Raw genomic sequence first — 26,954 nt, forward strand, 5'->3', positions numbered from 1 at the left:
TATTTCGGCAACTTTGAAAAAAACGACTTCATATCAGAGATGGGAATAACTTGTTTTCTGTAATACTCTATTGAAATCGTTACATTAAGTACTTTCGAGGAAAATAGGCAGGTGCCGCGTTCAAAACAACGGGGAACTTGAAAGTATCCGACAATCGTGCGTTCAAAACTGGGAACTGAATAAAAAAGAGCTCCGACTTGGAAAAATCGATTTGAACGATCATCCAACTCGGATTTCCAACTCGGGGACTCTGGCCGCTTCCTAGAGCTCCGATTTTTTTCGACATTCTAACTGTTGTAAACGCTCGGAAGTCAGAGATTTCCCAGTTGTTTTGAACGCGGCAATACCCTGCCTTTTAGAAGGGATTGTGTGACGATTAGTTTATCAACCACGTGACGCAACCTGCCAACGTGAAAGCGATTGGTCAATCGTCTGTTGGACGGGGCTTTGATTCCCATTCATTGGCCACTATCGCCTCTAAATTGTACACCGTAAACCTTAAACCCTAACCTTTACCCCTAACTTTAACTCTTACCTAACCTTAACTGTTGTCCACTTAAATTGGGCGACGTCCCAACGATACGTTTAGATGGTTGCAACCCCTATTACCAGCCTGTTCAACCTCTCTTTTGTATCGTCTGAGATCCCTAAAGATTGGAAAGCTGCCGCGGTCATCCCTCTCTTTCCTTGGGGGTGACTCCCTAGACCCAAACTGTTACAGACCTATATCCATCCTGCCCTGCCTATCTAAAGTCTTTGAAAGCCAAGTTAATTAACAGATCACTGATCATTTTGAATCCCACCATACCTTCTCCGCTGTGCATTCCGGTTTCCGAGCCGGTCACGGGTGCACCTCAGCCACGCTCAAGGTACTGAACGATATCATAACCGCCATCAATAAAAGACAGTACTGTGCAGCCGTCTTCATCGACCTGGCCAAGGCTTTCGACTCTGTCAATCACCGTATTCTTATCGGCAGACTCAATGGCCTTGGTTTTTCTAATGACTGCCTCGCCTGGTTCACCAACTACTTTGCAGACAGAGTTCAGTGTGTCAAATCGGAAGGCATGTTGTCCGGACCTCTGGCAGTCTCTATGGGGGTACCACAGGGTTCAATTCTCGGGCCGACTCTTTTCTCTGTATATATCTCTGTATATATCAATGAAGTCGCTCTTGCTGCAGGCAAGATCCACCTCTACGCAGACGACACCATTCTGTATACTTCTGGCCCTTCCTTGGACACTGTGCTAACTAACCTCCAAACGAGCTTCAATGCCATACAACACTCCTCCCGTGGCCTCCAACTGCTCTTAAACGCTAGTAAAACCAAATGGATGCTTTTCAACCGTTCGCTGCCCGCACCCGCCCACTCGACTAGCATCACCAACCTGGACGGTTCCGACCTAGAATATGTGGACAACTATAAATACCTAGATGTCTGGTTAGACTGTAAACTCTCCTTCCACTCATATTAAACATCTCCAATCCAAAATCAAATCTAGAATCGGCTTTCTATTTCGCAACAAAGCCTCATTCACTCACGCCACCAAACTTACCCTAGTAAAACTGACTATCGTACCGATCCTCAACTTTGGCGATGTCATCTACAAAATAGCTTTCAATACTCTACTCAGCAAACTGGATGCAGTCTATCACAGTGCCATCCGTTTTGTTACCAAATCACCTTATACCACTCACCACTGCGACCTGTATGCTCTAGTCGGCTGGCCCTCACTACATATTCGTCACCAAACCCACTGGCTCCAGGTCATCTATAAATCTATGCTAGGTAAAGCTCCGCCTTGTCTCAGTTCACTGGTCACGATAACAACACCCACCCGTAGCACACGTTCCAGCAGGTATATCTCACTGATCATCCCTAAAGCCAACACCTTGTGTGGCCGCCTTTCCTTCCAGTTCTCTGCTGCCAGTGACTGGAACGAATTGTAAAAATCACTGAAGTTGTAGACTTTTATTTCCCTCACCAACTTTAAACATGAACTATCTGAGCAGCTAACCGATCGCTGCAGCTGTACATAGTCCATCTGTAAATAGCCCACTCAATCTACCTACCTCATCCCCATACTGTTTTTATTTTATTTACTTTTCTGCTCTTTTGCACACCAGTATCTCTACTTGCACATCATCATCTGCTCATTTATCACTCCAGTGTTAATCTGCTAAATTGTAATCATTCACTCCTATGGCCTATTTATTGCCTCCCTCCTCATGCCTTTTGCACACACTGTATATAGACTTTCTTGTTGCTACTGTGTCATTGACTTGTTTATTGTGTTATTGGCTTGCTTATTGTTTACTCTATGTGTAACTCTGTGTTGTTGTCTGTGTCACACTGCTTTGCTTTATCTTGGCCAGGTCGAAGTTGTAAATTAGAAGTTGTTCTCAACTAGCCTACGTGGTTAAATAAAGGTGAAATAAAAAATGGTTCAATGAGACAGATATTTCACCGGATGTATAAATGTGAAGCATCTGCTTGGCGTTTGCGCGTAGTGCGAGGAAGCCCAGTGGCCACCAGTGGGAGAAGATGGAACGAGATAGAGTTTGGACGATATTCTGCACATTTTCTCATCGATGAAACATTTTATCTCAATACAATTTTCTGTTCACAAAACTAAAATCTGTCTAAAAGAGTGGACTACGTTTTGTAGACTTTACCCTTTGTCAAAGTAAAAATGGTGTTGTTTAATAGAGTGCAAATGGCAATTTAGTTTATCCACACCTGCACTTCAAAGTAGGCGTTCCCGAACCCGAAATATACAAATTATGATAGAACGCCTCAATAGGATTTCGTTTGCACGTGCTTGGCGTTGCCCTCCTCCCTGCTTGTTTTGCCCACTTTGACAAATGTCTTCCCATTTGAAACGATGGGCTATCTTGGTTTAGTTATTAAAAAAATGTTGGTTGATACACAGAACAATGAGTTCGTTCTAAAAACGTTTTTGGTTGATACTTGTGGCATCGCTTAAATAATACGTCACTGCATCCGAGGAAGATGATTGGACAATATACTCAATCTCCCGTGATGCTCTGCGGTTAATGGTATCTGTCGCTTATTGACAACGTGTGTTATGCTACTCGAGGTCATTTTTTTCTTCTGATTGCTATCCCAACGAAGTTGCTTTGCGCTGTTTCGGACTGGTTGGGATATGGCGGCAGTTCTGCTTCAAGTTTTGGAGCGTACAGAGCTTAATAAACTCCCCAAAGCTGCTCAAAACAAATTAGAAAAGTTCCTTACTGACCAGAAGAATGAAATCGAATCCCTCAAAACGCAGCACGAGCGTTTCAAAGCGGACTGTGGTAAGTGGAGCATTGGCTAGTCGGTTAGCTAGCTTTAGTTCGCTAGTTATGTCAACCAATATAACTTTAGCTGCTGGTTGGTTATATTTTACGTTACTAGTTAGCTAATAATCTATGAAGCTGGCCGTATTTATTAGCTACCACAGCAGTAACGTTATAGCCTGAGATGGTGGTAGTAGTACAGGCCCTGTACTGTAACGTGAACGTTAGCTGGTTGAGTATAATGATTGTTTTGCAAGTGCGTTTTAAGTGAAGTGAGTTTGCTAATTAGTTAAGCTCGCTGCCGCTACCTTCTAGGAAGGGGTGACTAAACTGATCACGTTTTATTCCATGTACGTCCTCAAATTCTGGCTCTTACACGTTTCTCATTCATATTTCCAGTGTTACTCATTCTTGTCTAGAAGACTAGCGTTAGACACACCAGCTACCTACATCATATTATTGCCCCCCATGTCAATGTGTTGTACCTACATTGTATCGCTGGCCCTTGCTCATGACAATTTTCCATAACATAAGATTAATTGGACGAAGGCGTTTTCTGTACGGGGGAGTTTTGTTAAGAGCCCTGACGCTCAATCTCAATCTGACCACGCATCGCTTGTGGTACGGTTTAGGAAACATAATGACCTTTTTAATATCAGCGAGAAATAATAAAATAAAGTTAAATTGATACCCAGAGCTGGTTAGTGTTCCCACAAGCCGCCCAGTCAAGAGGCGACCACCTTTGCTAAATTGCTATATTGCATGCTTCGAACGCCTGTGTGTAAACTAACTCGGGAAGTTTAGCTGAAGTATAGTTTCGTCGGCTGGAGGCACCCATAGCTGTATGGATCTGTGCAAGAATGCTACAGTAAGTGTATAAGGATTATTTCTTGCTGATGAAGGATAAGGGCCATATGCTACGAAAGCCATATTGCAAGCGATGATGATTGACATTTCTTAACGTGTTTGAGAGCTAGCCTATCGCCTGCCCATGTGTGACATAACCCCCATGCCTTACTACATATATAGAGCAGCAATACTTTGACGTTGAGAAGAGATTGGCAGAGAGTCAGGAGCAGATTGTGTCTCACACCCGGAATTACCAGACTCTCAAAGAGGAGAATACCAAACTCAGTAAGTAGTCTGTTGTTTTCCACACTACCAATGTTGACATTCCACCTGTCACACAGTCCAAGTCCAGAAGATTAGATTGAAGGTTAAGTGTTATATTCTCTTTCTCTGTAGTCGAAGAGCTGAACAATCTGAAAGGTGTGGATGTGGAATCGTCAGAGGAGAAGGAATCACAGCAGCCGGTGAGAATATGCATATCTTTCTTTGTCCACATGACCATTATGCATGCAGAAAGCTTTTTCATCAAACTTCAGGGAATGGAAGGGCATGAGCGTTAACATATATCATAACTCTATCTCAGAGCAAAGCCAAATATGAGATTGAGGCCGAAAGGCGGGAACTGGCTCGTCTGCTTGAAAAGAGAACTCAAGATGTGGAAAATCTCACCGGTAAGACACGGACTCGGCACATGCAAGTTGTCCTCATTGTAAATTATTTGTTTGTCTTACTACCTGCTATTGTTCCATATGATAAGTGTGTTAATTTGTTTTCCGCAGAGGATGTCAAGCGGCTCAATGACAAGCTGGTGGAGACCAACACAGCCAAAATAGATCTACAGCTCAAACTGGATGAGATCCAATCTTCTGAGGTCTCCATTCAGGTGAAAAATTCCAGAGCCTCAGAGCATGCTAGCCCTTTACTTTATATTAACTACATTGCCAACATAACAAGGTTGTATCTCAAGCACTTTGAGAAGCAGATTGAGATGGGGTGTCTCTGAGAATGCACCTGTCTGATCATCCCTATATTGTATTGAATACAATGATTGCTTAACAATTTCACACATTGTATTTGCAGCACCGTGAGAAACGTATGGAGCAGGAGAAGGAGCTACTGCAGAATCAGAACACGTGGCTGAACTCTGAACTGAAGACCAAGACAGAGGAGCTGCTATCAGTCTCCAGGGACAAGGGCAAGGAGATCCTGGAGCTCAAGTGCAGCTTTGAGTGCAAGAAGGATGAGGTACTGTACCATAAGGCCCACTGGTTTTATGACTTCTTGTGCAAATATATCATATATGCTTCAATTTCACCAGGCTGTTCTGTAATTGTATGATCTCGTATACAAAGCAATAGACATAGAAAATGTCAATATAACTCTTAGCAATAATGATGTGGCGAGCATTACATTTCTTTGGTATGAATGTTGTGACCATAGAGCAGTCTGTCCTTACACCCTGTGGCTTCCACCCTCTCTCAAGGTCACAAGACTTCAAACCCAAGTCACCAATCTGAAGAAGAGCAGTGAGAACCTGCAGAAGCGAGTGGAGGACCTGATGACAAAACTGAAAGAGGTTTGGTGTAAATTCAACTGATTTATAAATGGGATTATTGATAAGGAACTATACTGTTATCAATACATCTATGTATTGTAGGCTAAAGACCATTATAGCACCATGGAGGAGAAGTACCGCAATGAACAGAATGCCCACATCAAGCTCTCCAACTTGTACAAGGTAATTATCTGACTATTCATCTAATGTACTATGTTGGAATATGTATGAGCACTGTTTCTTTAGTATGCAGAGGTATATTTTAGCACTGTTTTGCATTATGTACAATATTTAGTGTGAACATTTAGGCATATAAGGCATTCATAGCAGTGCGGTGGTAGCTTGCTAATGGTCCGTTCTTCTATGTGGTTTCTTTAGGGGTCAGCGTCAGATGCAGAGTCCAAGAACGAGGAGTTGAACAGGGCCGTGGAGGAGCTGCACAAGCTGGTGAAGGAGGCTGGTGATGGTGAGATACACAATGCGTTCACTCTATTGTTTCCAATTCCTAATGGTTGTTATCAACCATAGATTGTATCAATCTAAATAATAGCACATTTTGAAAAGACCCAAATGTTATAGGAAAAAGTAACACTTTGGTTTGGCTGAAATCGAATTGAAAAATGTATAAAAATGTTTATACATTTTTTTCCTAATTATGTCACGGCTCTTCCTTCCAACAGCGAGACAGAACATGGAGAAGAAGCTGGCAGACATGGAGGGGTCAAAGAGCAAACAGGAGGCTGAGCTGAAGGAGAAGTTTAAGAAGATGGAGCTTGAGAACGCCAACCTGCGTGCCTCAGATAAGAAAAGAAGTATGGGACAGTACTGTATATCTGTATTGTCTAGAATTTTCCTTTAGCTACAATCTGAATCTGTTGATCTTGGACTCAGTCCTATATTCACTTGAAATAGCTTATTTGAGATATTATCTCATACTGCAAGACAAGGTGTCAAGGTGTTGCGTTATTGTTTTTAAAATTGCATGCTTGTTTATTTCCTCAGGCATGCCAGTGCTCACAGAGGAAGAGTTGGACTCCATGTGTCCGACCGCAGCTGCTGTGGCCAAGATTGTCAAGCCTGGAATGACGTTCATGGAGGTAAAATTACATGTTTTAACATTGTGATGAAGCATTGAAATTAAATTAAGTGTCCAAAAGTCTCGAAGATACAGTGCCTTCAGAAAAGAATAATACCCATTAACTTATTCCACATTTTGTTGTGTTAGTCTGAATTAATAATAGATTAAATAGATATTTTTTTATTACCCATCTACACACAATGCCCCATAATGACAGTGAAAACATGTTTTTAGAAATTTTAGCAAATCCTATTTAAAATGAAATACAGAAATATATCTTATTTACTTTACTTTGTAGAAGCACCATTGGCGACAATTACAGATTTGTCGTCTGGGGTACTTCTGGATTTGGGGATTTTCTCAAGCTCTTAAATTAGATGTGGAGCGACGGTGAACCGCTGTCAAGTCGTTCCACAGATTTTCAATTGGATTCAAGTCTAGGCTTTGACTGAGCTACTCAAGGACCTTCACATTCTTGTTCTGAAACCATGCCAGGGTTGTTTTTGGCTGAATGCTTGGGGTCATTGTCCTGTTGGAACGTTAATCTTTGCCTCAGTTTAAAGATGTCCGTGTGCTTCCCAGATGAAACGGGTAGTAAGAGTTTCTGCATATATTATGAAGACATTTTGTGACGTTTTGGATTCCATTTTTTTCTGGAGTCAAGCCAAAGTCTACGCCCCTTTGTTGGTGATTGGCTAACAGGAAATCGTCTAGCATCCATACGGTTTGGCCTGCAAAACTATTATGACCCCTCTATGGAAAGAAGACTCTCACGTACATGACCACAGGCCTCATAATACCCGCCTGAAGGTCCCCCAGTACCAGCTGAATAAATGAATGGAAGTATATATGGAGACTGTTTTGTGTCAAAAAATAAGGGGTTAATGTAAAAAAATAAAAATAATAATAATAATAATAATAATGCGTGTTTCCAGATGTTTCTTATCTCTCTCAGATATAGGACAGACTAGAGGTCGACCGATTAATCGGAATGGCCAATTAATTAGTGCCCATTTCAAGTTTACATAACAATCAATAATCATCATTTTTGGACAACGGTTACATTGCACTCCACGAGGAGACCTGTTATGCGAGTGCATCAAGGAGCCAAGGTAAGGTGCTTGCTAGCATTAAACCTATCTTTATAAAAAACAATCAATCTTAACATAATCACTAGTTAACGACACATGGTTGATATTACTAGTTTATCTAGCTTGTCCTGCGTTGCATATAATCGATTCGGTGCCTGTTGATTTATCATTGAATCGCAGCCTACTTCGCCAAACGGGTGATTTAACAAGAGCATTTGCGAAAAAAGCACTGTCGTTGCACCAATGTGTACCTAACCATAAACATCGACGCCTTTCTTAAAATCAATACACAAGTATATATTTTTAAACCTGCATATTTAGTTAATATTGCCTGCTAACATGAATTTCTTTTAACTACGGAAATTGTGTCACTTCTCTTGCATTCTGTGCAACAGCGTCAGGGTATATGCAGCTGTTTGGGCCACCTTGTTCGTTGCGAACTGTGTGAAGACTATTTCTTCCTAACAAAGACTGTAATTAATTTGCCAGAATTGTACGAAATTATGTCATCAAATCAAATTTATTTATATAGCCATTCGTACATCAGCTGATATCTCAAAGTGCTGTATAGAAACCCTGCCTAAAACCCCAAACAGCCAGCAATGCAGGTGTAGAAGCACGGTGGTTAGGAAAAACTCCCTAGAAAGGCCAAAACTTAGCCTGGTTCCTCTCTAGGTTTCTTCCTATGTGGGGTGGCCAGTCCTCTTCTGGCTGTGCCGGGTAGAGATTGTAACAGAACATGGCCAAGATGTTCAAATGTTCATAAATGACCAGCATGGTCAAATAATAATAATAATAATAATAAGGCAGAACAGTTGAAACTGGAGCAGCAGCACGGCCAGGTGGACTGGGGACAGTAAGGAGTCATCATGTCAGGTAGTCCTGGGGCATGGTCCTAGGGCTCAGGTCCTCCGAGAGAGAGAAGGAGAGAATTAGAAAACGCACACTTAGATTCACACAGGACACCGAATTGGAGAGAAGTACTTCAGATATAACAAACTGACCCCAGCCCCCCGACACATAAACTATTGCAGCATAAATACTGGAGGCTGAGACAGGAGGGGTCAGGAGACACTGTGGCCCCATCCGAGGACACCCCCGGACAGGGCCAAACAGGAAGGATATAACCCCACCCACTTTGCCAAAGCACAGCCCCCACACCACTAGAGGGATATCTTTGACATAACATTGACGGTTGTGCAATGTAACAGCAATATTTAGACTTAGGGTTGCCACCCATTCGATGAAATACGGAACGGTTCCGTATTTCACTGAAAGAATAAGCGTCTTGTTTTCAAAATAATAATTTCCGTATTTGACCATTATTAATGACTTAAGGCTCGTATTTCTGTGTGTTATTCTATTATAATTAAGTCTATGATTTGAAAGAGCAGTCTGACTGCATTCATTCAAACAGCACTTTCCTGCATTTGCCAGCAGCTCTTCACACTGCTTCAAGCATTGCACTGTTTGACTTCAAGCCTATCAACTCTCGAGATTAGGCTGGCAATACTAAATTACCTATTAGAACATCCAATAGTCAAAGGTATATGAAATACAAATGGTATAGAGAGAGTCCTATAATAACTACAACCTAAAACTTCTTACCTGGGAATATTGAAGACTCGTGTTAAAAGGAACCACCATCTTTCATATGTTCTCATGTTCTGAGCAAAGAACTTAAACGTTCACTTTTTTACATGGCACATAATGCACTTCTTCAACACATTGTTTTTGCATTATTTAAACCAAATTGAACATGTTTAATTTTTTATTCGAGACTAAATTGATTTTATCTATTATATTAAGTTAAAATGAGTGTTAATTCGGTATTGTTGTAATTGTCATTATTACAAATATATATTTTTAAAAATCGACCGACGTAGTCGGTATCGGCTTTTTTTGGTCCTCCAACCGGTATCGGCGTTGAAAATCGGTCGACCTCTAGGACATTTCAGAACAGACTTACTATAGATTTGTTTGGTGGGGGACTATCTGTTCCATGTAGTGACCCCCCCCTCAAAAAAAAATTGGATGCACCAGACCTCAATTTGGAGTGTCATAGCAACGAGGTGTGAATACTTATGTAAATTAGATTTCTGTATTTCAATTTCAATACATTTGCAAACATTTCTAAAAAACATGTTTTCAGTTTGTTATTGTGGGTTTTTGTGTGTAATTTAATCTGTTTTTGAATTCGATATCACAATAAAATGTGGAATAAGTCAAGGGGTATGAATACTTTCTGATGGCAAATGTTTAGTCATGACTTAACATCTTCTTTTTTTTTAAACACAAAACAATCCCGCTCTCTTAGCTGTACAACGCATTCGTGGACATCCAGGACCAGTTGATCGTAGAGAAGCAGGAGAAACAGCGTGTGACGCGCGTGCTGGACGAGATCGTGCAGGAGGTGGAGGCGAAGGCGCCCATCCTAAAGCGCCAGCGGGAGGAGTATGAGAGCATGCAGAGGTCCATGAACAGCCTCTGTGCCAAACTGGAACAGGCCAGGACGGTGAGCGGGAGAGATGGCGGGAGTGAGATGACGAGTGAGGATCGATATGTGGGGGAGGGGAAAAGAGAAATTGTCAGAGGAAGAAGCTGGGTTGTGTTCATTAGGCACCAAACTGAAGAAACCAGACAGTAAAAAGGGGTGGACTACCTAGACTTATAAGTAATGCTCATTTTAGTTTTGAAATGTCTTCCATCTCATGAACAAAACCCAGATACATCACATAGAAGAGGGGAGAGAATACGACACAGAAAAATATAGGCATGTATCAGTGCTAATGTCTGAGTTGAGGCTTGGATTGACCAATTTCGATCTCTTGTAAATCTTCAGGAGATTCACAGCCTGCAGAAAGAGACAGATGAGGCCAAAAAGCGCTGCTCCAACCTGGAGAAGGACAACCAGCACTCTGAGAGAGAGCTGGAGGACATGTCCCAGCAGGTATACCATGGTGTCATTTAGTGTCTACCATTACCATATTAATATAACTGTTAACTTAAAATGAACTAAACTACGTTCCAGTTTATCAATGTTTACTAAACCATATTTCCACAATACATTGTGTTCATTGCTCTCAGGCCAGGTCCATCAACAGTGAGACTCCTGTCCAGGTGCACTAATAACAGAGTAATAGCACTGTAATAACAGAAATATAGGGGAACTTAAAATATGAAGTTAACAGTTTGGTGGCTATCAAAGTGTCTTGGTTTTCCTTGCCTTAACAAAATCAAGAGAAGCTCCTCCAGGAATAAGAATAGGAGCCACTGCCTTTAATAAGTTGCTCTCATATAGATTTTACTCCTTTTCATCGGGCCCTCTAGGTGCGCGTCCTGCTAGTGGAGCTGGAGGAGGCGCGTGGCAACCCGGTGGTCCGCGAGGAGACGATGAACCTGAGCAGCAGCTCTGAGATCATCAACCCACGCCAGGTTTCCTTCCGCAGTGTGGAGGAGCTGCAGCGGCAAAACCAGAGCATGCTGGCACGTCTCCGGGAGCTGGGGGAGAAGATGGAGAGAGAGCAGACCGAGGCCAATTCTGCACGGTAGGGAACGTTTATCAACCCCTTGACACTGTACTTCCTCACCCTTGACCATAGTATCACAGTCAGATTTCATTTGATTAGTGCTTTTTTACAAATGCATTATTTCTGAAAACAAACTCTATTTCTCCTGTCTTGTGTATATGTAGTGTGACCCAGCTGGAACAGCAGCTAGAGAAGGTCCAGAAGGAGCTGGAGATTATAAAGGAGCAGAGAAACCAGCAAAAGCAGCTGGCTGACTCCAACGGCCGCCAGAGAGACATGTACCGCATCCTGCTGTCCCAGAGCACCGGCTTCAACCTCCCACCACAAGGTGAACTTCTCAGCAACCATCTCACAACCTAACCCTAACCTACGCGCTGTAAACACTCATCAATTTAAATGTAACCTTAACCACCACAGTATAACCACCCCTCAACCTAACCCTAATCACAACAAAGATATATGCATTGAGCCTACCTTCACACACAACCAAATCAATACATGGACACGGGCATGTTTATTTATTGGGCCTTGGAGCTTTAAATCAATTAATTGATCTTTGTTATGCTGACAGGATTATATATGTTCTTATTCCCAGGCCCTACACAGGAGGCAACCCCCCAGATGTACACCCCCAGCCGGCCCTCCTTCCCCCCTCCCACCAGGTCCACCCCCATGAGGGCTTCAGCTGCTGAGTCTTCCCAGACCACCCAGGCCAAGGCTGCTCTCAAACAGGTCAGATGCATACTAGGGAGAGGTAGTCAGACAACATTCAAATTGACACTTCAATTTATTATTTGTTGAATCAAAGGAAATTGAATAGTATCTCATCTATGTTATGAATTTGTTTACTTACCTCGCGTTGGTCAGCATGCGAAACTGGGCACAGTGTGTAGTTTGACTAGGCTACTGTTACTGCCTGGGGTTGTCCAGCATGCAAAATGACTTGTAGATCACTGTCACTGCTGTTCACATGCAGTTCGGCACTGCAAGAGAGGACTCATCAGTTGTTACAAAATATTTTGTATTTTGATGTAATAACCATCATATCGAAGTAAACTTGGAGTCACGTGATATAATTGTTACTTCCACTAGGAGTTTATAGGCAGATTAAATAAATTATCATGAACTTCATGGTGGTGATGGACAGTGGTGAGCTTGATGCAAATTTACAATAAATATTGAGAGTATTATTTGAATGCTGGTGACATGATAATCAATGTTTGGCTGCCAATTATCAAATATAAATTATATTCCTTTTATCCATATCTCATCATATAACGTACCCTGTCTACTATCAGTGAACTGTTTAGAGAGCATGTGCCAAAACCAGATTGAGCAAGTTCGCGATTTATTGCCACAGTTTGCGACAAAACAATCCGTGGAGTTGAAAATACGATGGAAACCAATTTAACTTACACTCTGTGATCAAAAGGGAACGATCGCACACTCCCACTCAGTGGCCAGTGTATTAGGTACACACCCCGGTCAAAAATATTTTTTTAATTCTGCCCCTTCCAGTTGAACGACTCCTTCACCACATACAAGAATGAGAAGGCGGTGAACGACAGGATGCTGAATGAGCAGAACGAGAAGCTACAGGAGCAGCTGTCTGCGGTCCGCTCCCAGAAGGCCAAGCTCTCCACACAGCTGGAGTTTGCCTCCAAGAGGTAAGTTGTTGTTTAAGTTACACATCAGTATTGCTGTTGGATTTGGTATATGTCCAGCATTGCTTTTTCATACTTCACCTGAATTATTTTAGAAAATTCTGAGAAAATTGATTTCTGTTGCATTTTTCATTTTGGCTATTGATCATTTTCCGCTTCCCGTTTCGAATGCTCTGAACAAACACATCTCATATGTATTTTTTGAGGCAGAAGTGTCCATCTGCTGAAGTAAATCAAACCATGTTTGGTCTCTGTCAGATACGAGATGCTGCAGGAGAATGTAAACGGCTATAGGCGGGAGATCGCTGCTCTGCATGATAAGAGCCAGAAGATGGCCGCCACGGCTCAGAAACATGAGCAGATCATCCACACCATGACCCAGGATCTCCGGGCAGCCAATGAGAAGCTGGCCTTGGCAGAGGTTAGGAGGTCAAGGTTGGCCCAGGCGGGGTTAGTTAAGTTGTGATGGGGTATGTTTATTCATTTCTCTTCTCCCCTCTCTCTCCATTTCTTCTTTCTCCTTTCTTTTCTTTCTTTCCCCCCCACCATCAGGTGCGTGGTGAGAACATGAAGAAAGAGAGAGACATGCTGAAGTCAGCAGAGTCCAGACTGAACCAGGAGAAGGAAGCCATGATGGCTGAGCAGCGCAACCAGAACCTCCTGCTCACCAACCTCAAGTCCATCCAGGTACACACACTGCTCTTACATATGTCAACCAGTTACACAAACACATTGTACCCTTACTGAGGCATATCCTGACAGACTCCTCACAGTGGTCCTCTAGTAATTGAAAATGCCTCAAAGGACAAATCTGTGGTTTGGCTTTACCCTACTTTCATTAGCCCTGTGGGATATCACTGCAAATGCAGCTTTGCCGTAGAGTCCAGTCACACTACTCGAGTGTAGAAAAGATCTATGTTTAATGACGATCACATCCCTGCCTTACTCTTGTCTCCTAGCTGACGATGGAGCGTACAGAGACCGAGACCAGGCAGCGTCTGAACAGCCAGATAGAGAGACTGGAGAGAGAGCTCACCCAGTTTAAGAAGAAACTGGCTGAGGAGGTGGAGCAGAGGCACATGCTGGGCCGTAACCAAGACGTTCGTATACACTCAATCTTTTTCTTACTTCACTTCCTTTCCTCTTTCTTACTGATTTGCTCTCTGACACTGGTTGTCTTTTTTTTCTGTCTCCTTTATCTCCTCTGTCACTTTTTCATCCCCTCTTTCTTCCCCCAACCCTTTCGTTCTGTCCTTTTCTCTTTAATTGCCCTTCTCGTAGGGTATGAGTTGAATACCCGTGACTATGAGAATATTAGACCTTCTGTGGCTTTTACCATAACATCACTTAAGCATTCCGCATGCTTCTGTTCAGCTCGCAAACTCCCTTAAAAGAACGAGAAAAAAGCAGTAATAGTACTGTTTGTACATCTTTAGACGCCGTAGCCAGTATACACTTCCTCAACATTCAGAATTAATCTAAGATGACTCAAGAAATCTGTCATTGATTATGACTTTTTTGCCACAATTTTAGTCGAGCAATTTTATATCTAACTAAATGATTTGTTTCTCGTTGAATGACAACAAGCACTTCAGTGAAGAATCCCTACTGTTGACCAATCACTGACGAAGGGGGGTAGACTTCGTCTTACCTTCAGACATTTTTGTGTGTGTGTGTGTGTGCACGAACAGCCCAAAAAAACCTTGCCGAAGACCAAAACAAAGAAAAACGTCACAATGTTGTCATAATATATGCACTAACTTTTTCGGCTGGGAGCATGAGGACACTTTTAGGCCCCCTTTCCTTCCTCCACCAGTTTTTATTTAAATATACTCCCTCAGGCTCAACTGCTGGAGGCCAAGAAGCAGCTAGAGGCCCAGTGTGCCCTGCACCAGAAGACCAAGGAGCTGTTGAAGAATGCTGAGCAGCAGGCTAACCTTCTGAAACAACAGCTCAGCCATGCTGAAAGCCAGAACCAGGTTTCAGGTCTGGGCCAGGGTCAGAGCCTGGGCCAGACTAACCCCCGGGCACCCATCAGAGCACCGTTAAGAGGTAGGCTTTTGTCCAAAGGGGCAAATACAGATGTCCTCTGGGAGTTTGACAGGAGACATTGCAATGTATTGTGTAAAAGCATTGGAAATGGTGGCATTGGACCAGAACTGTTGGCATTTTCAGTCACTCTCTGTCTGTGTTTGTTTATAGCTCCATCTCAGACCCAGTCCCAGGAGGCCCAGGCCAAGCTCCAGTCAGAACTAGAGGAGGTGCGCGGGCGTCTGCAGCAGGCCGAGAAGCAGATCAGCGATCTGCAGGAGCGCCTGCAGAACGCGAGCACTAACGTGGAGCAGTACCGCACCGTGGTGCTCAGCCTGGAGGAGTCCCTCAGCAAAGAGAAACAGGTTATGTGTTGAGAATTAGCACAAGAAAAGCATACAAGTACTTATTATCCTACAATGACCCTTTGACTTATCAATCTTCCATCCTTGTAGTAATCGGCACTACCAGTGGAGTTCAAACTCACTTTGAACACCAATTTGATGTAACTTCTTTGATGCCTAACTTCCTCTCTCTCTACCTCTCAGGCTCGTTCTCCTGTGGAGACTCGTCTAAAGGAGGCCCAGGAGTTCCAGCGTGGGCTGGAGAAGAAGCTGGTGGAGGCTGAGAAGGAGAAACAGGAGCTCCGTGAGGAGAAGAGGAAGGCCATGGATATTGTGGAGAAACAGGTAAGATGGCAACTGTACCAAATACTTTCTCAAAACATCAGAAGCCACAGCTGTTACTAAATGTTGCAATGTATTGACCCCTCTTAATGTTGGATGTCTGGAGCTGACATGTTAGTCGGGGGCCCAACAAGGCTCTCCTCTGTCATCCTCCGCTCATGCCCACTCCTTTTTCCCCAGGTGAATGAGCTGAAGAGGACCATGAAAAACTTGCAGTCAGAGCTGCAGGAGGCGGAGGAGAGGAAGGCTGCAGCCATCACCCAGGAACAGAAGGCCATGCAGGACAGCCTGCAGCAGGTAGACTTCCAGCTATGTCAGGCTACATGTTCTCAGTCGATAATTAAGGGCAAACTGCCCTGGATGTTGCTTGCTTCAGATCCTTTGTGCCTCACCTCTAGTTATAAATGAGGTAAAACTCTAGAAAGACTGTTGGTATGACAGTGTCTAGGCATGGGTTTGTCAAACTTGACTCTCTCTGCACAGGGCAAGCTGGCAGCGGAGGCCCAGAACAAGTACGAGCGGGAGCTGATGCTGCATGCGGCTGATGTGGAGGCGCTACAGGCGGTCAAGAAACAAGGCCTGCAGGGGAACCAGAGCAGGAAGCAGCTGGAGGACAAGGTCAAACAGACCACCACCCAGCTACAGGAGGCTCGCACCAACTGGAACCAGCTGGAGAAGAAACTTAAGGTTGGTCAGGAGGTGGGGGGGAGATGTGCCGTGAACGTTGTTGAAAGATTAATGCGGACCTTTTTGACAGACAATGTGGTAAAGAACTATTAGATTTGGCCAGGATGTTACAGGTTACCGTTCCATCAGTTGCTTGAGTTGCTTGAGGTGATGAGCTGGAAACATTGTTCTTCACACCCTGGCTTCCCTCTTCCCCCAGGAGGACCTGTCCAAGCAGCAGAAGCGGGCAGACGAGCTGCAGAAGCAGAATGGCCTGCTGCACCAGCAGATGGAGAGCCTGGGAGCCAAAATGGCCGCCACAGTACAGCAGCAGCAACAGGCTAGTAGGGAGAGCAGCCTCAACCTGTCCTTCAGCGAAGAGGGCAAGTCCCAGGAACAGATCCTGGAGATCCTCAGGTAGTAGATATGGATGTGACTTTGCTTACTGTGCCAATTCCTTTATAGATACTTGATACCTGTATTGCTGACCTGTGTTAAACATGGATAATTTATATATGAATCTGTGGTCACCTGAATTTCCTGATTGTAAAACTGAAAGATCACACTGATACATTTTTACACTACAAAATGGTTTCCCAGACCAGATTGAGCTAGTTCTAGACAACAACAAAAAAGCACCATTCTACCTTAAAAATGGGCTTAATCTGTGTCTGGAAACCGAGCAAGCAGTTTGTTAAGCCTGCTCTGACCTTTCCCTCCTGCAGGTTTGTGCGTCGTGAGAAGGAGATTGCAGAGACACAGTTTGAGGTGGCCGAGGTTGAGACACTGCGCTACAAACAACAGGTTGAACACCAGGACCGAGAGCTGAAGGAACTACAAGAGAGCCTCAACGCTGAGAGAGAGAAACTACAGGTAGAATTAGAAAGTTCTTAACCTTTCAGAGCATCCTTTCCTCTGTTACAGCCTGCTAAAGGTTCATATTTTAATTTCAACCGACTGCTGTCTGCCCCCCAGCTGACAGCGAAGACCATGGCCCAGCACGATGAGAAAATGAAGAGGATGGAGAACCTAAACATGCTGGTGGAGACCAACAAGATGCTGAAGGAGGAGAGGGAGCGACTGGAACAGGAGCTAAACCAGACCCAGGCGAAAGTAAGGACTACTATAAACTCTATTGAGTGATGTGGAAAACACGGACGGAATCCAGACATTTAAATGGAATTCAACAATATTATAACATGTATTGAACTTATTAGGAAATCAACTAAAGTTTTGAATTGATAAAAAAATGCTTTAAATTTGCAGCTTTCTGAAACATGAATGGACATGTTTGTGTGCGGTGCGTTTGGTACACATTTTGTGTAGCCATTAATGATGATGCTAATGAGGACTGTAAATTCGTAGATGGGAAAAGCATTCCTTAACCTCAATGAAATGTTAACTACAAAAGTAGCCTATGCCTACCTGGCAGAATATCTGATTATTTACATCAATCCAGTGGCCATTTGTTTTGTTAACTCTGCAATCACATGAGTGCTACAGAAACACTGCATACCATACAATGGTCGCTGTGGGTGATTTGGAGAACAAAAACCAGAAGATGAAAACAAACCTAGAAAAACAAACGGAATCAAGCAAAACGCATGAATGGATTTTATTGGGCCCTATGAGTGTTAAAAGCATCACTAATAATTGGTACTAGCTACATGATTTCTTTCTAAAGATGTTTGTCAGCTGCAGTAATTCTCCCAAATGTTTAGTAGGCATCCTAATGTTGATTTCTGAGCCCGTCTGTTGCCTTTTGAACACGCATCACCTGTATGATGAGACTGAATTACATTTTTTATAGTTCTGTAGAACTCCGTTGCTTTGATGCTTTACACAAAGAACCTTTGTCTCTATACATATACTGACAGAGTGCTCTTTTTCTCATGTGAATTGAGCGTTTACCATTACCTCCGTTTTCTTACAGGTACGTAAGCTGGAGGCGGACATCACTCCCCTGCAGGACTCCAACTCTGAGCTGAGCGAGAAGAATGGCATGCTGCAGGCTGAGAAGAAACTGTTGGAAGAGGACAGCAAACGCTGGAAGGCCCGCACACAGGTCAGAGGTCAACTTCAATGTTTGTGTGAGAGAGATGATGTACAATATGTGTACGTGCTGTTTGTTCATAAATTCACTTTGGCTATCTACTCTGATTTCAGTGCACTCTCGTCTGAGTGTACCAGAGCGCAGAATAACTGATGCATTTTCCAACACACAACACCCGTTGAATATGGCCAGTGTCATTAAACGTCTGCAAATAAGTGTAATTCAATTGTTGCAAGCAGGACAGTTGCAGTCACTAACACCAATAACATGAAAACAGCCTAATCAGCTCTGCTAGGGAGAGTAAAATGGTCAGTGAGCTGTTCTCTCATTTGATTCTTGAAGTAGCTAGCCAACGTTAGCCAGTTAGCTTGGGTGCTTGACTCCCATTGTGAGGTCAGATCAACCCTACTCTTCGGCCAGATCATCCAGTGTGCGCTCTGAATGCTCAGAGAATTTACGAATGGACAATCTGACAACGCTCTGAGTTTGCAAACGCCCAGAGCGCACTCTGGCATTCCAAAGTGAATTTGTGTGTGTGTCCCTCAGCAACTGGTGAGCCAGCAGAAGGACACAGACCAGGAGGAGAACAAGAAGCTGCACTCTGAGAGAGAGGCCCACCTCAAACGCATCCAGCAGCTCTCTGAGGAGACTGGGAGACTGAAGGCTGAAGTGGCCAGGTCAGTACGCACTCACTCGAAATAGACTCATCACAATTTACGTACAATTCTTTATATTTGTTGATATAAAAAACAAGGCAATAACATACACTTATCAAAATTACTACAACTACCAATTTGCTATCCTATATTTATATTGTCTTACTACTACTACTACACAATACACCTGTCATGTTGTGACATGCAATTTGCCGCTCACTCTGATTCTATGCATCGTTGTAGAATTATAAAACACACGTGCACCAGGGTTGGGGACAATTCATTGTTTCCAATTCAGAAACTGAATCCAAATGTAATAGTACAGTAGGCTCAAATATAAACTGTCCCAAGATTATTGTCCAAAATCATTTTTATTCGGTTATTTTCTAATCCGCATTCCTCTACACTTGACTCTGTACATACCCCTGTCCTCCATTAGGACCCATGCGTCGGTTATCACAGCCCAGAGCCAGGCGCAGAACCTGAAGGAGAATCTGGTGAAGGTGACCACCGAGAGGGATGCGAAGCACCTGGATATCCTGGAGAAGTGCAAGACCATCACGCAGGTCAAGAAAATCGGACGACGATACAAGACTCAGTATGAGGAGCTCAAAGTGCAGCACGACAAGGTGTGTGTGTGTTTGCATGCCTGTGTGTGTACATTTGCTGATCATGTATGTTTAAACTGTACCTGCACATGTTTGCACCCACAGCTACAATGACCGGGGCCAGTCAGAACTTTACTGACTGTTAATTCTGTTCCGTTCCAACACTCTGCTCCTGTCCCCTTTGGTAGCTGGTGGCGGAGGCAGCAGCCAAGCCAGCCCAGGAGGAGGTGCAACAGGCCCAGCAGCAGGCTCAACAGGCCCAGCAGGCCTCTGCCCAAGAGATCCAGAGCCTGAAGGACTCCCTCAGCCAGGCTGAGACCAAGGTCAAAGACCTGGAGGGACAACTGAAAAACATACAGGAGGTAGGTATACTGTATGTGTATGGAGCCAGTGTTGTAGATGCTGAGCTTAACTGCTTTTCTAAAAGTCTACTTTTGTGCAGATTTGGTGTTGGCACCTTGTCAATATCATAAACCATGTTTCCATCCAACCATTTAATGCGGTTGAATTACCTGACGCATAAAAAAGTCCTGACAGGAAATGTCGGTGTAATTTCATAAATGTCGAAAAACTATTAGTTCGGTCGACATGGTGGGATCTTTTTGTCTGTATAAAGAATAATGCACAAAATGGTGGTGGAAATGCATTCATGCGCAAATATTAACATAACCATCATATCGAAGTAAACTTGGAGCAAATGATATTGGCCAACTACCACAATGTGGAAAACATGAAAAGTTTCTAGGCAGATTAAATAAGTTATGAACTTCAGCTGGTGGTTAAGTGCACAGTGATCAGGCATGTTTCCAATAGGCTAAATATTGAGGGTAGGCTGTTATTTGAACGCTTGTGACCTGATGATTGGTGCTTGGCTGCCAATTATCAATTGAGATAGTCTTGCTCTTATCCATATCTCATCATATAACCCCCTGTCCACTATCAGTAAATTCTTGTCCTAGAGAGCATGAGGAGAAACCAGACTGAGCGATTTATCACTACAGTTTGTGACAAAACCATAGACCGAAAAATAAATTATGTACATAGCCTTTTATCCCCAACAAGTCAGTTTGATGGATAACTCACCACTGGTGGGAAAATCTGGTGTTTTTATGCAGATTTATTTAAATATTCGCCTGATTATCTGTCACAATTTGGATGGAAACCTAGCTATTGACTAGAAATTAACCTTTGATTTGATTGTATTTGTATTTCCATTAAAAAAAATGTTTTCCAGAGAAAGGTCATGATTGAATAGGTTTGCCACCTTCTTTGTCCACCCATGATCCTGTTCCCTTGTTCTGGAGGACCAATCTATTCCCTATACTGTACTTCCTTCACCATACAGCTTTACAAACCACCTCAAACCGTTGACCCCCAAACCCCTCTAATGATAGCAGGAGACACATTTCCATCCCGTATGGATTAATAAAGTATTGTTCTCCATCACCCTGTCAGGCGATGAATGAGCGCAACACAGAGATGGGGCGGCTGAAACAGGAGCTGACCCGGCTCCAGGAACAGTCTACACAGGCCCAGGGAACACAGAGTGAAGTGACCCGGCTGAAACAGGAGCTGACCCGCCTCCAGGAACAGTCTACCCAGGGGACCCAGGGTGAAGTGACCCGGCTGAAACAGGAGCTGACCCGGCTCCAGGAACAGTCTACCCAGGCCCAGGGGAATCAGGGTGAAGTGACCCGGCTGAAACAGGAACTGACCCGGCTCCAGGAACAGTCTACCCAGGCCCAGGGGACCCAAGGTGAAGTGACCCGGCTGAAACAGGAGCTGACCCGGCTCCAGGAACAGTCTACCCAGGCCCAGGGGACCCAGGGTGAAGTGACCCGGCTGAAACAGGAGCTGACCCGGCTCCAGGAACAGTCTACCCAGGCCCAGGGGACCCAAGGTGAAGTGACCCGGCTGAAACAGGAGCTCACCCGGCTCCAGGAACAGTCTACCCAGGCCCAGGGGACCCAGGGTGAAGTGACCCGGCTGAAACAGGAGCTGCAGGAGAAGACGGCTCAGGAGGAGTCGCTACGGCAACAGATGGCCGACAAGGAGGAGAAGACCAAGAAGGTCTTCATGGGCGCCAAGCAGAAGATCAACCAACTCAACAGTAAGTCACATAGCTAGCTGTTTATGTTTTGTTTATGCACATTATCTAGTTTCTTGCCCCGATTTTAAAGAAATGATTTAAGTGATCTGAGAACTATCTGGGGTTTGTACTCATCACGGATTCCAAAGGAAGTATTCTATGTGTGTCCCAGTTGCGAAGGAGCATCTGACCAAGGAGGTGGAGGAGCTGAAGCAGCAGCGGGAGGAGCAGGAGGTGCGTCTGAGTGCTATCAAGTCCCAGTATGAGGGCCGTCTGCACCGACAGGACCGAGAGATCAGGGAGCTCCGAGACCACCGTGACGAACAACCTCAGAGAGACGAGTCCCAGGACCAGGGGAAAAATAAGGTACAGGCACTGCACACAATCATCTGCATGCACCCATACGTACTGTACAGAGTACTGTACGCTTGATTTGGGATAAATTACATTTTAAATTCAGTCAATCCAGGAGATGAATTGAAATTCCAATTCAATTATTTGCGATGGACACTTTCTTCTTCCAGACCCAGGAGCAGCAGCAGAGAGCTCCAGATCAGAGGCAGATCAACCAGAGGACTTCCCAAGCTGCAGACAGGGGAAGGTAGAAATATGTCTGAATCATGCACACTGAAAATAAATACTGGTTTAAAATCTAAAGTAACTGATACATCCCCCAACTCTTAACACCACGTCTGTGTCTTGTCTCCCATTTCTTACCAAACAGTGGTTCTTCTGGCTCTTCAGAGCAGCCCCCCACTGCCAACATCAAACCCACCACGGTGTCGGGCGGTGCCCCCAGTAAACCTTCCCCCATCCCCGGGAACAAGTCCACCCCCAGGGCCAGCATCCGACCCATGGTGCCCATAACCATGCCCACCCCCACGGCCACTGTCATGCCCCATACACAGTCTGAAAGCCAGGAAGGTGAGAGAAGTGGCTCTGTATTATAGGATTGGCATTAGATGGTCGACTGTCCCCCAGGGCAGCTGTGGATGGGCGACTTTTGACCTGACCTTGTTATCCCCTGTGTGTGTTAACCCCCACAGTGCTGCAGTCCTCTGAGGGTGGAACCCCCGTGGAACACGTGTCTGTGTTCGGCAGCACCAGCGGCTCAGTCCGCTCCACCAGCCCTAGCGTCCAGAACATCACGCACTCTCAGTTTCAGCCAATCAGCAGCCAGGCCACCGCCTTCGTCCAGCCAACCCAGCAACAGCAGGCCCCGCCCACCGCTGAGCTGGCCAGTCATGAGACAGAGGCGGGCCCTAGTGGTCAAGTGGAGAGGCCCTCCACTTCTACGGCCGTATTTGGCTCCGCTATTGCTACAGGGGGCTCTGCTGGGCCAAAGCGTGCCCGCGAGGTGGAGCTGGAGGCTCGGGCAGAGAGCGCCGACATGGCCCTGGAGAACCCAGACGAACCACCCATCCCCAAGAAGCTCCGTATCATCCAGAGAGTGGGACTGGAAGAGGAGAATGAAGAGGGCACTGATGGAGAGGCTGAGGGGTCAGGGGAGAACCAGGAGACTCCAGATGGCAGCCAGGTAAACCTTAAGACATAGGAGTGTGTACCAGGCCCTGTACGTGTACAGGTGCATGCATTCATCATCACATGAGTGTTATTGCAAAACCCTATCTGTGTGTGGTAGGAACTACCAGACGTGTCCTTTCCTGTACTGGGAGAGGTAGAGGAAGAGGATGACGGGGTGTCCCAGTCTGTCCCCTCAGACCACCAGGTGACCCCCCAACCCTCTGACACCCAGGACTCCAGCGAAGAGCGTCAGCCTGACGTCATCATCATCGACACAGACAGCTCCAGTCGAGAAGAAGAGGAGGAAGAGGCAGAGCAGGTGAGGGTTTCAGTATATGTTGACGTTAAAATATATTCAGTGTTTTATGAATGTTTGCAGAATCTGATCTGTTGCGCTCCATTTAGGTGTTTAATTCGAAGTAAGGTGTGCATTTCACGCTAGAAGTGCATTTCACGCTAGATTATTTTCTCTCTGTAAAAGCACTGACAATTGCTAATGTATACAATCTTTAAATACATTTGATTATTCAAGAGATGTTTGTATTTTCCCAGTATGAGGAAGAGGTGGAGGAAGAGAAGGATGATGATGATGATGACGAGGACCAGGGGATGGGAAGAGAGGAGAGCAACGAGGGGAGCGGAGACGCCAACGAGCCGTTTGAAGGAGACGAGACGGGCCCTGAGACCTCGGAGCCTGCCTCGGAGAACGAGGAGAGCATGGGAGCTATAGACTCCACCTCCCAGAAACAGGCTGACTCACAAAGCGGTGAGAGAGTGTTTTTGTACGACATTTGTTAGGAAGTCCCCCAATTTGCATTTGAAACACTGATGACTGAGGGAGTTTTGTCTGACAATTGAGACTTCCAAATATGGATGTCGTGTTTTGAAAGTAAAATTAATGCAGTAAATATCATTAAGTAGAAGTAAATAGAAACTTCAGGTAGATGTGACTTAGTGACTGACGTATCAGAGTCTGAGACATTAACCCCTTCCCCTGCTTCCAGGTGAGGGGAGCAGCAGTACCACCGAATCCTTCCCCATGGCCATGTCCGACCCCCCCAAAGAACTACTACAGCCTACCGCTAGTACTACCAGCACTTTCTCCTTCTCGACCTCCCCCTTCTCCCCCTCCTCCAGCCTGCGCCTGCCCCAGTCTGTCCCCCGCCGACCCCCACACCCCCTGCCCCCACGCCTCTACATCCAGCCCCCGGCCCTGAGCTGGGCCTGGGACCTCCACCCACACAGGTAAGGTTTTGATCCAGACGTAAATACAGATATTCAGATGTAACCTGTACTAACATGCTCCTGGGTTCAATTATACAATATTCACTATGTACTGAGTCAGCTGTGCAAAAATATTTTGTCTAGTTTAGTGTCCTTGTGGTTGTTTGTCCCACAGAGGCTGTCTGCGCCAATCCGCCGGCAGTCTGTAGGCAGAGGACCCCAGCTCACGCCTGGGATAGGCAACATGGTAAGGCAGGAAGGAATGGTGCCTGGCTATATTTTGAGGCTTGGTTTCCCAGACACAGATTAGTGTTACCAAGCTTATTCCTGGACTAAATGCTTCTTGGTCTAGGCATAATTTGGGTCCAGGTGTATTTCAATGACCATGTAACCTAACCAAGTCATGTCTTGCACAGTTTTCTAGTCCTTTCTCACCATCTCTGTTCTCCATCCCTCAGCAACACTTCTTTGATGACGATGACCGGATGGTCCCCAGTACGCCCACGCTGGTAGTGCCCCACCGGACTGATGGCTTTGCTGAGGCCATCCAGTAAGTCTCTCTCACACACACACACACACACACACACACACACACACTTACTCGTATGGGCCCTTAAATTAATGTTGTGATTTGGTATTTATTGACTGGACCCAGTCTCTTGGCCATTGGTTTTTCATTGATATTATTATTGGTGTCTGTCTCAGTTCTCCACAGGTAGCAGGAGTTCCCAGGTTCAGGTTTGGTCCTCCTGAAGACATGCCTCAGGCCAGCTCGTCCCACTCTGACCTCGGACAGCTTGCCTCACAAGGAGGTACAACACCCACCAAGTAGCACTGAGTGAATATGCTGCTCTGTACTGTCTTTTTCTTCTACAGATACAATATATGTCATGAAATTGATATGTCATTGTAATGAGTGTCCGCTTCAACCCCCTGACCTCTGTGTTTGTGTCTGTAGGTCTGGGGATGTACGAGAGTCCACTGTTCCTGGCCGCTCACGACGAGGAGTCTGGAGGGAGGAGTGTTCCCACCACGCCCCTGCAGGTTGCTGCCCCAGTGACGCTCTTCAATGAGTCCCACCCCTCTGATGCCCAGGACATGGCATCCCAGTCTGTTCCCATGGTGACGACATCCACGAGCCACCACGGGCTGGCAGTCCCCGGCGGCGAGGCCATCCCAGGAGATGACGGTGACGAGGTGTTCATGGAGGCAGATAGTGAAGGGTGAGAACAGGGGTTGTTGTGGGGATGGGGTGTGTGTGTGTGTGTGTGTTGCTCATACACACTTTTCAATCCTATTAGTAGGAGTGGTGAAGCGTCCATGGATAGCCAGGCTGAGATGGACTCTGCCCAGCCGTCAGACGATGCTAGTCTGCCCTCCACAAGCCAGGAGCCCACCTCCAGCTCTGCCGGTCAGTACAGCTTTCCCTCTCTCACGTCTCTCTTGCTTGTTCTCTCACACCTCAACCTTCTCTCATCCCTGCTTACAACCTCTTTGTCTCTTCTCTAATTCTTTTGCTCCTTCTCTCTTCAGACGCCAGCAGTAGTGTGCAGCCCAAGCCCTCCGGCCGCCCCTTGGCCCAGCACTCTCTGCCCATGAGAACAGCCAACAGGGGCAGGGCGCTCATCCGCAGAGGAGGTGAGCTTTCATCTACATTGAATGTTTAAGTCTTGAAGGCCACTTTTAACCCAGAACAACTAAAGCAGTAGCTTTGCTACCATACTTTTACCTAATAGAGTAGAAATGCAGCACACGACAAAGTAGATTTTTTTTAAATTAGTTTGATAAGCAAGTGAAAGTAGGTGACATAAAGCACACATTGTAGACTTTTTGTTTGGCATGTTGGAGTACATGTGCTGCAAGTATGGTTGCTGTCATGCGAGAGATACTTAAGCCCCCCAGGTATGGTTTTAACTTGATCTATCTTATGTTTGAACTTAGCACTGACAGTTTAGAGGTAATTATTTCAACACACATCAAAACAATCTAAAGCAGCACAACAGTTACAAGTGTCATGAAGTGGCCATTTTGAATGATGGGTAAGATGGAACTTGACTCTTTTCTCCTCCTCCATTCAAGGTATGGGCTTCCTTCGAGCAGGAAGAGGCCCCTTCGGTAGAGGAAACCTACCCCGCTAATGATGCCATCATGCACTGCTCCATCCCAACTGTCAATCATAGTGTCTTGGTCTACTTAAAAAATCCAACTAATTTGTGATTGACTTTTCTTCCCTAACTTTGTCAGTGGATACCATGTGCTTTAAAAGCGTACATTTTTGTTTTGTATTTGTTTCAAGAAGTGATTGTTCCATTGCTTTTGTTTTTGCTAATAAACAGAGAAATAAAATGTT

The 26,954-nt window shown here is 45.0% G+C and overlaps 1 protein-coding gene across 1 annotated transcript; it reads left to right on the forward strand.

The window, feature by feature from the left end:
- The first annotated feature begins 3,096 nt into the window (after positions 1–3,096).
- LOC135558566 (nucleoprotein TPR-like) lies at positions 3,097–26,954 on the forward strand. The gene is given in 48 exon segments (XM_064992450.1): positions 3,097–3,318; positions 4,330–4,434; positions 4,546–4,613; positions 4,733–4,820; positions 4,929–5,032; positions 5,230–5,394; positions 5,633–5,725; positions 5,807–5,887; positions 6,083–6,170; positions 6,385–6,516; positions 6,707–6,801; positions 10,191–10,388; positions 10,716–10,823; positions 11,204–11,421; positions 11,568–11,731; positions 11,999–12,135; positions 12,922–13,070; positions 13,326–13,488; positions 13,620–13,754; positions 14,027–14,167; positions 14,909–15,119; positions 15,270–15,463; positions 15,647–15,787; positions 15,965–16,081; positions 16,268–16,471; positions 16,671–16,867; positions 17,176–17,323; positions 17,426–17,563; positions 18,384–18,515; positions 19,050–19,180; positions 19,599–19,788; positions 19,956–20,129; positions 21,223–21,877; positions 22,029–22,222; positions 22,381–22,457; positions 22,581–22,780; positions 22,903–23,393; positions 23,499–23,699; positions 23,933–24,146; positions 24,385–24,588; positions 24,591–24,625; positions 24,780–24,851; positions 25,063–25,154; positions 25,310–25,416; positions 25,563–25,827; positions 25,909–26,015; positions 26,138–26,242; positions 26,684–26,954. Coding segments are annotated over 48 exon segments (7,638 nt in total). The 5' UTR covers positions 3,097–3,167; the 3' UTR covers positions 26,743–26,954.

The sequence above is a fragment of the Oncorhynchus masou genome, chromosome 17 (genome assembly GCF_036934945.1).
Source record: "Oncorhynchus masou masou isolate Uvic2021 chromosome 17, UVic_Omas_1.1, whole genome shotgun sequence".
In the NCBI taxonomy this organism is placed as follows: domain Eukaryota; kingdom Metazoa; phylum Chordata; class Actinopteri; order Salmoniformes; family Salmonidae; genus Oncorhynchus; species Oncorhynchus masou.